Genomic DNA, 13,354 nt, shown 5'->3' on the forward strand with positions numbered 1-13,354 from the left:
AGCGGCATTTCACCGTAATTCATTGAGAAGCATAGCAAGCATCATCGGCCGATATATCGGTGCACCCCTAATCGGAATGTATCGCATCATATTGCATCTCAACCCCTGAATCGTAATATGTATTGTATCGCGAGATTATTGCCGATACACAGGCCTAATGTAAAGTAATATTTAAAGTCTATAGGGTTAGTAAAAGCTATGTTCTTAATTATGCACATGGTTTGATGTATGACCGTAGCACAAATAGTGTGAGACGACCGCTTTTGTAAACCCCTAACCCCAAGTGTGAACAACAGTAGTATTGATGTTTGCCGTAGCAAGTGCCATTAATGAATCAATGCGGTAATGACTAGGCTGGTCTTTATTTTTATGAACTCTCTGTGCTTTAAAGTAAAGCTCTGGATGTCAGCACACCTGAATGAAGATCATTTTTTCCATAAGACAGGTCACAACCCAGAAGCAAAATTCCAATAGCAAGAACAGGCAGGAATATCACCTGTGGCCAGTTGCATAAACTTTCTAGACTAGCCTTCTAGATTAGTCATCTATTCTTTTCTTCAAAACTGATCCTTACTGTTTAAGTATGTTACGTATGTCAGACTCTTTCTTGTTTATCAATAGACCGCAGGTAATGCTACACAAACAATTTGAAGGGGCTCCCAAGAATTCCAGTAATTAGGAAATTTAAGCATCTGGGGATAAAAAATATGGTTTTATTAGCAATACCTAATTAGATTTTCCGAATCTAAACAGCTCCAGTTATTAAAATGACCACAGTGTACTGCAATGAAGCGGTCCCCAGACATAACTTTATTTCAATTCCTCCCACGTCTGTTACAAGTTGCATCCATCCCAATTTTTTCCTCTCCGTTTGAGAAATGACAACATATTTCCTTGATCCGATGACAGACACAGGATGCTCGGAGGTCCAAGTGTGTGGTCCCTATCTACCAGGGAAGTCGACCGAACACATAAACCAGAGCCAAGACATCTGTCATACTACCAAGCACTTAACATTCATGGCCAAAAACAAAGACTCTCACTCTACCACCATCTCATACACCAGATGGGTATAAGAGTGGAGTGTGTGGCAGGTCTAGTGTAAATATTCAATGTCTTGTCTTAACACCTCAGAAGAGTCGGGGCCTCGAGCATGAGTCAAAGGAGCTAACCAAGCTGCATTACACAGAGGAAACATGACATTCACAACCAGGTCCAAAGCAAGACCTAACCTGGTACAACAAGTATGAAAGAAGAGATTATGCACTCAAAGTCTCTCAATATTAATTAAAGGTGAAGTGTGTAATTTCTGCAACATTGGCGTCACCAAACCGATTTTCCGAAATAAAAACAGGTTTAGACTTGGCTGTTAAAAGTTCTCCTACAACCTACAAATGGCTCACTTTTAATTATGCATATAAATCTGAGATAAGTATTCATATTCTAAAAAAATGCATGCTTCACTTTTAACATGCATTGACTCATTCATAAGTTGCTCTGCAGACACTGTTTGTTTAGCTCCAGAGAAAAGCTGAGAACTGGGCCAGCTGATGGTATTGTTTGTCTCCCTGTGGTCACACTGTCGGGCATGATAGTTCCTTTCTCAGGGAGAGCAATATATAACAGTATCATTATGTGCAGACTGGGAGGGTGCAGTTGGTAAGCGGCGCTCTCCCACAATGAAAAACAGAAAAGAAAGGAGATGATGAGTGAGAACGACAGTAAGAGGGAAATATGTAGGCTGGCACTAAACTCGAATGTGTGCGATCTGCGGCGGCATCCAGAAACTAAAGTTAAAGTCTTTGCTATATGAAACATACATAAACAAAGAAAAAGACCTAGGGCTTTTTCGGTGCTTTAAAGAAACATCTGATATGCATTAGCATTGACATTAATTCATCTGGCTTGTGGATGAACAGACAGAGCCAGTCCAGCATGTATGAAGCCCAAAAACTGGGAAAAGGCATTCGGATAGGATGGAGAGACTTGCATTATCATCATTAAAACTTCAAACTGGGACATCTCCTGCAAAGTCATTTTTAAACAGTGACCGAGGTGGTCTGCAAAACATGATGCCACCTATGGTGAACAGATGTGTTAGATAAAAGATGGAAGTTACTGTACGGTGCAGTTTGAAAGTAAATGTAAGAAAAGCTGAAGTAAGCACATGCAAAGAATATGAAAAATTAAGAGCAATGCTGTATAAACTATATATAGATTACATCAACACTATACAAAAGTATGCTACTGTACTGTGCTTTTTTAAAGTTACACTAATCATTGTTGAGGAGACCACCCCCTCTAGTGTTAAAAATAGAAAGTACATTAAAATTAAAATAACATCTGCCTGTTTAAGAGCAAGTAGAGAGATGCTGCGTTGTCTTGTTTAGTACTATACGTAATAAATATACTGTGGCCATATTGTAAATGTTGACATTAATGCCAGTAATGCGTTGTTGATTCTGATTCTATTGTGATTAATATCACGCTTTATCACAGTCAGTTTCAGACTGACTTTCTAGTCTCAATGACTGTCATTGCAGTTAATGTACAATGGGGTCAAATCACATGGCTATTCATTAATTTTAAAGAAAGAGTTTCTGTGTTATCACACTAAATTCATCTGGATATTTAATTATAACTAAAAACGAACGACATACAGAATGGCAACATAAATGAAGACAATAAACAAATTAAATGTAATATCGATACATATAAAACAAGATCTATAAAAAAAATCTTTAAAAAACATGCAAAAAAAAATGTTATGGGAGGTCGTGTGTAAAACAAGTTCACATACCTTTATAACAAACTTGGAGGACTGCATTCTTATGCAATGTTTCCAACAAAATAAAACTTTGACAGTTCGACGATAAAAACAAACAACTAAAAGCCTGATTAAAAGCTTCTCGTCACTATAAACAGATATCACTAGAGTTAAACAAGTTAACGTTATTGCAGTTTGGTAACTTACTAAACTGGAAATAAAACAGTGCGGTGGCTATGGAATTGTACACGCAGCCTTTTACTGTGTGGTTTAAAGTTTAATTGGTTAAACTTAGTTCATGAATTTAGTTAAAAACAAAACATCGATATAAAAAATACAAAATAAAAGAAGCTGTAATTTCCCGCCGACGACTTCAAACTCGCACTGTCACGTAAGGACCCCAGCGCCAGCAGTTGCTATAGAGACAGGCGGAAGTAGGAGTCCATGTATTTCACCGGAAAGTCATATTTTTAAGATGAAGAATGTTCAAAGAAAATTACGAAATGGCGTAGTCTTATTTGTCAATACTAAATTGTTGTCACAAACGTACATTTTATTTATTTATAAAGTCCAGTTAATTTTTGTTTGATTTGAAATAAATATATTAGAACTGGCATGTCTTGGACACTACGTGAAACCATGTGTAGTACGTAAACACCAACAGCCTGGCATTTGCCGTATGGTTTAAAGCGTTTTCTGTCTTTTAGGTTTACTTTATCAAATAAACAAAACTTTGGGTATGTATTCGTTTTGTGTGTACGTGTATGCGTCACATGTTTTTTAGTGTTTTATATAGAAAATAGCACCGACGCTTGTTCCATAGGAAGGTCACTAAACTCATATTGTACTCCTTAGTATCATGTCTTGATGAAAGTAACTGTCATGTAATCTTCGTGAAACCTGAAACCTTTAGTAAAAGAAGCCACAGCATGTCTCGTATTTGTAAGAAGGAACCGGCTGTGTGCACAGATGAACCGCTTTCCAACAGCAAAATCTGTCAAAGGATTGCTCTGTTTAGAGATATACTGAGTACTGGATACGGACCTACTGGCAGATTAAAACAAATCCACAACAATGTTGGTGGGAACGTGCTGACCACATCAACTTCCACGGTGTTGCTCAAACGATTAGATCTCTCTGATCCTCTTCTCAAACTAATCTCAACGGCTATTCAACATCACACCACACGTTACAGCGACTGTGGGCTATTTATGGGGATTTTCAGTCTCAAACTCATCGAAAATACTCAAAAACTTGGCCTCGGGACTGTTGCAGCAGCCAAAGTATACAAGCACCTTTTGAAAGAATGCAACGTGTATTTTAAAGATGACAGCTGTATTTGTAAGGTCCGAGTGGACTTTAGCAGCTGTGATTCACTGGTTGCACTGGCCACCAGTATGGTCGCAAGCAAACCAGGCTGCATGTTGAATAGCAAGGAGACACAACATATCAGTTCACTCATCACACGAGCCTTCCTGTATTCAATCCCATGTGACTCTCCTGATGTGACTTGTTTCGGCAGGACAGTCACCATTGGTATTGGGAGTCAATCGGTGAGCGATTCTGCTCTTTTCCCAGGACTGTTGGTGGATGTCCCTGAGATGCTTCGACCTGAAGATCTTAAGTCACTGGGACCTGGCCCGTTTAAGGTGGTGCTTTTTAGCACATCTTTGGCAGGTGACATCTCAGATGTTGGTGATCTGACATTGGAGTTGTGTAGCGGTGTGGACCCCGAGTTTGAGCTTCTTCAGCAGCTCCTGAGGATTGGGGAACACATTGTTAAGGATGATGTGACCTTGTTTGCGTGTCAAAAAGTAGTGCATCCTGTTCTTCAGCAATATTTGAGGGACCATGCGGTTATTGTGATAGAGAGACTCGGACTTGGGATGATGGAGCCATTTGTACAGATAACTGGTAAATGAATTATTTGCAACCATGCTTTTAATCGACTTTGGGTATTAAGTGGTTATGATATTTAATGTAACATAAATCTGCAATAAAAATAAGTGTATTTGCTTACTTATAAAGTCTTAAAGATGTCTTAAAGGGACACTCCACATTTTTTTTAATATATACTTATTTTCCAGCTCTCCTAGAGTTAAACATTTGATTTACCGTTTTGGAGTCCATTCAGCTGATCTCCGGGTCTGGCAGTAACACTTTTGGCGTGGCTTGGCACAATCCATTGAGTGTGATTGGACCATTGGCATTGCGCTTAAAATAACCAAAGAGTTTCAATATGTTTCCTATTTAAAACTTGACTCTTCTGTGGTTACATCTACTAAAACCGACAGAAAATTAAAAGTTGCTATTTTCTAGGCCAGTAATTCCTAAAATGTGGTCTGCCAAAAGATGACCTAAACTAGGTGTTTATACAATCGTCACTTATTTAAGTAGATTTCTCATATTAAGCTGCAACTCATTTCACATTTACTTTTTCAAATGAAATAAAATTCATATAACAATTTCTAAACATCGCATTGCATTTGTGTTTAAAAAATTAGTTATTAGTGCATATTAAACTTAAATTTAGCTTATCCTTCCTATTTTGTTGTTTTTTGGGGGCGTGTTAGAGTGGGATTCTGTTAAGTGGTCCTCAGAAAAAAAATGGAAGATAAAGTGGTCCTTGGGCTGAAAAAGTTTGAGGAACACTGATCTAGGCCGATATGACTAGGAACTATACTCTCATTCAAGGACTTTGCTGTTGTACCATGACTGCAGCAGGCGCAATGATATTATGCAGCACCTGAAAGTAGTCCCCTTGGTAATTTTCAATAGCAGGGGACTATTTTCGGGCACTGTGTAATATCATTGCGCCTCTTAATTTTCCGTCGGTCTTAGTACACAATGCAACCACAGAAGAGCCAAGCCTCAAATAGGAAAAACACCGAAACTCTTTGGTTATTTTTGAACCCGACGCTAATGGTCTAATTAGATTTAATGGATTATGCTAAGTTAGGTTAAAAATGGTACCGCCAGACCCGGAGATCAGCTGAATGGACTCCAAAACAGTAAAAATTAATGTTTAACTCCAGGGGAGCTGGAAAATTAGCATATTTTCAAAAAAAGGTTCAGTGTCCCTTTAATGTATTTTACACTAGTCTCAGAAAAGGTAGCTGTCACTTGGCTGATACCCTGTCAAAAAGTATGCATTTATAGCTAAAGATTGCATATTAGTACCTCAAAGGTACATATTGGTACCTCACAGGTACATACCTTTGTCTAAATGGTACATCATATGACCTTGTTGAAGGGTACTGTCCCAGTGACAGCTTTTGTACCTTTTTCCAAGAGGGTTCATTATGTCATCTTAAATTGCTGATATGCCTAAAAGTATGCAATTTGACTAAAAAGGACATCTATACATTGCACTGTTTGTTATTTTTTGCTATTTTGGTGATGCTAGTTGTGCAAAAAGGGGACACTTCAGTTTTAACTCTTGTTTAATATTTCAGGTGCTCAGGCTGTTGCCTCCCTGTGCTCTTCAGTCCCTTTTGAATCGTACGGGCAGGTTCGAGGGTTCAGTTTTCAATCATGCGGTTCCAGAGAGCTGCTCCAGATTCTTCCTTCTAAAGAGATTACATTTAGCAGCATGGTACTCTGCCACAGAAATGAAACTATGCTGGAAGAGCTCAAGGTTGGATAACTTTTGCAAAGTTATGTCTAACAAATGAAATCTTAATATTATATTTGTTGTTTGATTATTCAATGTATATCTTTATAGATATTATCATCATTATGGTTTTTTTTTAGGAAATACATCTTACCCAATATCGAATAGGTTCAATTGAAAACTAATGTGACTGTAATGAAAGTTCCTAAGAAGTTTCAGCACTGTATTTACCTGGGAAAAAGTTTTTCTTCACTAATAATATTTTTATTTCCTTCCCCAAATTACATTTGGATTATTCCCTGAGAGTCTATAGTCATCTGTTTAGACAAATGTTTTATTTTTTTCTTTATTTTTTTACTTTAAATGTTGTTGTTTAATTGTTGTTCCTGCAGTCCCTTAGGGTGCATCCCTTTGTGCCCCCCTCCCACAAAGAAAATTTATGACATTTTCAATATTTTACTATTTTCTTACCTCAACTTAGATGAATGGAGCCATGCCTATTTTTGTTTGGTGCATGCACTTGATCTTTGTGCAGCGCGTCGTGAATGTGTTGACATTTGGCCTTGTACCATTCATTCCTTATAGGATTCAGGCATGTATGAGTTTGGAAGCCATCAGGCACTTCCATGTTTTCTTTATTTAAGGACTGTTACATGAGTAGTTACACGAGTAAGTTTGGTGGCGCAAAATAAAACGTGGTGATTTTTTAAGCGGATAAAAATGAGAACTACGTTGCGTGGCGGAGGGCACTTAGTTTGCAGCACTTCGACTTTGGGCGCAGTAATATTGATGGAAGTATGAGCGAGAGGCGGAGTATTGAGGAAAGATGAAGTTACTGCGCACCAAGGTGGAAGTGCTGCAAACGAAGTGCTCTTTCGCCATACAATATAGTTCTCATTTTTTATTCGCTTAAAAAATCGCCACATTGTGTTTTCTGCCACCATGCTTGCTCGTGTGGCTACTCATGTGGCAGTCTTTGAATGGGGAAGACATGGAGGTGTTTGGTGGGTTCTGGGTTTATCCCTGTTTGGATCCTAAGGAATGAATGGTGCAAGGCTAAATGCTAACACATTCACGATGCGCTGTACAAAAATGAAGTGCATGCATTGAAAAAAGATGGGTATGTGTTAGTCCGTCTAAGTTGAGGTAGGAACATGGTAAAGTATAAAAAACTGTGGTGTTTTCCTTTAAACAATTACAAACTTAGAATTTGAATTAAACAAAACATATTAAAATATACAATGTAGTGCTGTTGGTTAGTAGCCTTATTTTTTGTTTCTTAATTGCACAGAATGTATGATGATTTAATGTATTTTAAAAAAAACTGGTGCCACCTGGCACCATCTCGGGTCCCCTGTTTAAGAACCACAGCTGTAGACCAACTGGCAGAGCATTGTGTTAGTTACACAAAGGTCAGCGGTTCAATGTGTCAGTTTGACCCTAACACCATTTATACTCATTACGTTTAAATTAGATTATATATCTTGACACTCTCTTGTGAGTCGCGAGACAAGAAAAGATCACAAAACAAAATCAAATCTCACGGTCTTTTAGAAAGTTAATAGCTTTTGGTTACATTGGGTGTTATGATGCATTCTCAACATTCATAAGTTTATTTCTTTCAGTTTTAATGTGTGTTTGTGTTACGATGTCACACTTTAGATTTATTGGAATGTTGTTCATTAAAATATATTGCCTTTATTTCCTCTTTTATTCCTCTAATATCATGAACATTTGTTCCATTTGTTGGACAGATGACATGCCAAAGGGCAGAACATGTTTTGCGACTGACTCTAAGAGATCCCTACGCCCTGCTCGGAGGAGGCTGTACTGAGACACTTCTGGCCACCTACATCACACACATGGTACTCTATTCCAGCTGTTCAGTTTTGTATTGTTTCACTTAGGAAGTTTTACTAGTCATCGTTTTATAAAAGGATTTATGAATTATCAGCTTTCATATTTCTTTAATGTCAAGCTTATTTTAATATTCTTTAGGGGCCAAACACTAAAGATGCATAGCCTATTGTATCTGTGGTTTCCAGAAGTGTATGACCCCCATACGTGCAATACTAATAAATTGTTTGTCCTCATATGACATACAGATTCATTTATTTATTCGTTTACTTATTTATTTATTATTTAATTCACAGAATCGGTCCACAGTCGCAGAAACGGCCGCAATTCTTGGTGTGACTCAATCTGAGATCCTTATGGCAATGGAGGTTTTTTGCAGCTCTTTGCAAGCAGTGACTCTTTCTTTAGAGCATGATGGACACGACTGTCTCATTGACTTGACATATGCTCACCACTGGGTCTCAGATATGGACTCAAATACCAGTGCCAGGCAGACCTGTGGTTGTGGCCTGGTGGAGGACAGACCCAAACTGGAGAGGACCCATTTCAATACAGCTTACTCCACATTCTCTCCCGTTTCCCCGGAAAACTCTCACAATCAGCCCAAAATATTGGATTCATTTTCTGCCAAGCTTAATGCTTTGAATATGGCTGTCGAGATTGCTAATCTTGTTTTAGATGTAAAATATATAATCAGGGATGTAAATTAAATTTTGATGAAAAGGTTTTACATCTGAAGTTATGAGTGTGGTGTATGACATGGTTCTTAAATTAAGCCACCAAAACAAATAAGTGTTTTCATGTTTTTGTCACACATATACATAGAACAGAAGCAACATACATAAGGATTAATTGGCGATGGGTCGTTGAATTATTTAAAAATAATGCATACCCAAGGTGGTAATGTGAAACGTCACGACGCAGACATTGGCCGTTACACAGCGGTTGTGCATTATTTTCAAATAATATAAAAGGACCGACGTCAATTATTACGCTTATACCACGGTTACTACAAACATTGTTAAGACATTGCTCTGCTAGCTATTTAAAGGTGCAGTGTGTAAATTTCAGCGGCATCTAGTGGTGAGGTTGCAAATTGCAACCAACGGCTTAGTCCACTGCTCACCCCTCGCTTTTGAAACACATAGAAAAGCTACGGTAGCCACCACCGGACAAACATGTCATCGCCGGAGACAACTTAGTAAAAAAATTGTCCGTTAGGGGCTTCTGTAGAAAAATTGCGGCACAAAATGGCGACTTCCATGTAAGGGGACCCTCGGTGTATGTAGATAAAAAGGTCTCGTTCTAAGTTAATAAACACATAACGGTTCATTATGAAAGGTCTTTATACATCCCTGATAATATAGTTTTGTATATTATTTTGCATTTCTGTCAAGAGATCCTTCTAAAAATTACACACTGCACCTTTAAGACATTTGACAGGTCAGGTGTGCGTTTATTGAAAAATAATCCATAACCTTGGAACATTTTTAAACCAATCAGAATAAAGCATTCAATAGCCCCGTGGTATAATTGAAAATAATCCATTGTCACAGGGACAGTGGTGGCTCGTGGCTGCTCATCCGAGGAGCGCATATTCCAAATAAGTGTTCGGAGTGTCATGTGTGTTGCTCGTGTTTTCAAAATATCTGTTTGTGCGTCATGTGAACCATGTGCATCACTTGTTTTGTCAAAATAAGTGCCTGCTGCACACGCGTCGGAACCGTTTGTGGTTGAAGAGACGCTCACGTTCACAAGATACACGCAGGACACTCCCTCAACAGTAAACTCTGATTACCATGAGATTATATAAGTATCTTGCAAACATGAGCGTCTCTTTTGTCATGAACCCTTTGGACGCAATCTGCGGAGAGCACTTATTTTGACAAGACACTAGACTTGCAAGACACATATTTTGAAATTACGAACCACACACGTGATGGGCTACATACATGTTGTGACGAACTTCGCATTTAGCGCCCTCGAAAAAAAATAAAAACATGGCAAAATACAGTTATATCACAGTATATTTTCTCTGTTTAGCAGTCATTGGCAAATGGAGGTGAAAGTTTGACTTTGAGTTATCGCCTGCCCTTAAGTATTTTTCTCAGGTTGCTCCAGTAGTAGTTAATTCTTGAAAACATGACTACCGATACATAGGATTATCTAGTGGATTTTTTCTCCTCTGAGAACAAGTTTGTACAAGTGTTGTGTTGATACTTCTCAGGAATCAACACTTCTCAGGAATCAACAATTCATTTTTAAGCATGTTATGATGATGTATCAGTGAGGTGAAGTTTAAACTATTAGCTTTAATGAGGGTATATCAAATGTTTAATGATTGTTGGCTATTGTCATTTAACTGTTAGTATACATTTAAAACCCATTTTACTTCTCTGTTATGACATTTCTGAGAGAAAGGGAATTTAAAATAAAACACATCCTTTAAACACTGATTGTCAAATAATTTTTTATCTATAAATCATGATTAATGTCTTGCAAAAGCTTCAGAAGAAAAACATGCCCTAATGTCTTTAAACCCACAATTAAATGCAACTGTAAAACCTAAATGTACAAGGAACTTTCTTTCTTAAAATTGAAGAAATCATGCTTTTTAAATAATTATAAACTGTAATGGTAATGATTAGTGTGTCTTGGAAATCCATAAATGACTGTAGTTTACAAATCTAGCACGCACTGTTCATTTACTGTATATTTTTGATTTTGACACCCCCAGGACAGATTAGTGCAAGATGGTCCCTGGTTCGAGCACCAGCTAAGTTAAAGTAACATAAAAATATATGTTGATATCATACATTTCTTACTGAACTTGTGTATGGAAACCAGTTCTTACCATAAATATAGCCATAGATGCTGGAATAGCGCTAAGAATAAACATGACACCCCAAAAACAGGCAATGGCTTTATAGACATATTTCAGTAAGAATGACTTTTGAAGAACAAGCATGGCAGATACTGCATGTATACTTCTCATGTCCATTTAATAGTTTTTGATATTCAATTAAAAAAATTAATTCAATTATAAAAACAAGATAATTGAGGTAAAATAATTATTGTGTGATTAAAATATAAATTGTGTGCTGATGGACTGGTGACCAGTGTGTTTGTAAGGCACTTCGAAGGCATCACTGTTTTGACACGTGTAGCCTATATTGCAACACCCACTTAAAAAAAGATTAAATAAATGCATGTTTTCAAAGTCACGGAGTAATCGTGTTAAATAATCATAATTATGATTTTTACCAAAATAATCATAAATATTATTTTGCCCTACTTCTCACCCAGCAAAGTTTCCCAGACACAGTATGATTCAGTAAAGTTAGTATGTGAAAATAAGTTGAGAGCCCAGGGCCAGACAGAAACTGAACCCGGAGCTTTCGACTGAGCTACCTCTCTTAAATGAATGTAGCAAATCAAGTTTTTAACAGGAAAATTAAGCTGCAACAGCAGATCAAACTGAGGTATTCAGTATTTAAAAATCTGCTTTAAACTGTTTATAAACCAAGGGTGTGGAAAAGATTATCTTATATTACAGTTTCACATAAATGCATGCCAAATGCACTTTTCCATCCTGCTCTGCAATGGATTCTTTTGTCATTATATGAAACATCTGCAACACCATTTTTTAGCAACTTTCTCCCTTAATATCAAGATTTTACCTCTAAATATCAGACCAACACTTCTGACAAGCAAGCAACATAAGACAGGGAACAATGGCAAAAAATGCTGGCAGGTAAAATCACCCTTAACCTCAATAAATGTGTCCTTAAAATAATTTCCTATGAAAGCAGGGTTCTGCAAGACAATGCGTTTTTGGAGACACGCCTCACACAGTCTATATTTAGAGAAAATGACACTGCCTTTTACAACACACCAGGGTATGTGTAACGTTTTCAAGTGGACGATTTTGGCATGTATAGGGATACAGGAAAAAGCATACTGTTCATAGTCCAAATGTGTGACGTTTTGTCTGTTTTGGTGCACCTAGCACTGTCATATCCAAAATTCCATACCAAAAAAAGAGAACCCTTTATTATTGTTGTTTAGATTTATCTGGAAAAGGAAGAGATGTTCCTTCATTGCGAGTGTGTTAGATGACTACTGAGTACCACCAGTAATATTCTGGCTGATGCAGTTTCTTGTTTCAAAAATCTCTTCTTATACGTTGTGCTGGGCCATAATCCAATCTGCATCATTAAAAAAACGACATGTACATGAAACAATATTTCATTCTTGCAAACCCGGAAAGGTTTATGCCATCTGCCTAACCAGTGACTTCTCTTCCAAGAGGCGCAAATTCAAAATATGTGTGTTGTTCGTCATGTCAAAATATGTGTTTGTTGCATCATGTAAACCTTTGTGCATCATGCGGTCTTGCCAAAATACGTGACTGCTGGATTTATGATAAAAGAGACACATTCACGAAATACCCGTAAGACTCTACACTAAACTCTGATTACACATGAGATTAAAGGGCTCAAAATACCGTATAGATAATTTATTATAGCATGTTAAAATTGTCACTTTGTAGGTTTAAGCAAAAATGTGCCATTTTTGGTGTCCTTTAAAATGCAAATGAGCTGATGAAATGCAAACACTGCCATGATGGTGGTTTGTTGAAATTAAAACTCAATTTTGCTGTCAATTATTTCTCTCTCTCTCTCTCTCTCTTCTAGGCTCTCTCTTTTAGGTTGATAGAAGCACTGGGGACTCAATTATAGAACTTAAACATGGAAAAAGCCTGATTTTCATGATATGACCCCTTTAAGCAAGTATTCGGCAAACGTTAGCATCTCTTTTATCATAAACACATGACGGGTTAAATATATCGAATGGTGCGCCCTCGAAAAAAAGTCACTGGCCACCACTGTGTCTAATTTAAGAAACTACTGGACAAAAATCAAATCAGTGACTGTTTTGCACCTACATGCTACTCATGTAAAGCTCACTTCAACATTTCTAAAAAGGACATATGATAAAGGTATGAAAATTTTGGTCATATTGTTGTCCAAAACATAGTGTCAAACGACACCCTTGAAATGTTCAGGGCATTTTAGCACTTGTGCATTCCTACAGAGCATTATAAAAGAAGAAAC

The 13,354-nt window shown here is 37.4% G+C and overlaps 2 protein-coding genes across 2 annotated transcripts in view; one reads left to right on the top strand and one right to left on the bottom strand.

Annotated features, from left to right (window-relative positions):
- The window catches only part of slx4ip (SLX4 interacting protein), a 54,446-nt gene extending 51,256 nt beyond the window's left edge, over positions 1-3,190 (bottom strand). Inside the window, exon 1 of the mRNA XM_073873432.1 lies at positions 2,801-3,190. Coding sequence (XP_073729533.1) covers positions 2,801-2,827 — 27 coding nt within the window. The 5' untranslated portion in view covers positions 2,828-3,190. The remainder of the gene's footprint in view (positions 1-2,800) is intronic.
- A 191-nt stretch (positions 3,191-3,381) lies between these two features.
- mkks (MKKS centrosomal shuttling protein) lies at positions 3,382-10,236 on the top strand. Its single transcript, XM_055170573.2, has 4 exons — positions 3,382-4,681; positions 6,223-6,404; positions 8,135-8,245; positions 8,534-10,236. Exons 1-4 carry the CDS (start codon positions 3,697-3,699, stop codon positions 8,945-8,947), a joined length of 1,692 nt encoding a protein of 563 aa, XP_055026548.2. The 5' UTR covers positions 3,382-3,696; the 3' UTR covers positions 8,948-10,236.
- Positions 10,237-13,354: the final 3,118 nt, after the last annotated feature.

This window comes from Misgurnus anguillicaudatus, chromosome 11 (assembly GCF_027580225.2).
Source record: "Misgurnus anguillicaudatus chromosome 11, ASM2758022v2, whole genome shotgun sequence".
NCBI classification, from domain to species: domain Eukaryota; kingdom Metazoa; phylum Chordata; class Actinopteri; order Cypriniformes; family Cobitidae; genus Misgurnus; species Misgurnus anguillicaudatus.

Bases quoted from the DNA above. Each gene is read 5' to 3' on its own strand.
- mkks (XM_055170573.2), top strand. From the start codon at position 3,697: ATGTCTCGTATTTGTAAGAAGGAACCGGCTGTGTGCACAGATGAACCG. The intron at 6,405-8,134 runs GTTGGATAACTT...TTTGTTGGACAG, and splicing joins CTATGCTGGAAGAGCTCAAG to ATGACATGCCAAAGGGCAGA. The intron at 8,246-8,533 runs GTACTCTATTCC...TTTAATTCACAG, and splicing joins CCACCTACATCACACACATG to AATCGGTCCACAGTCGCAGA.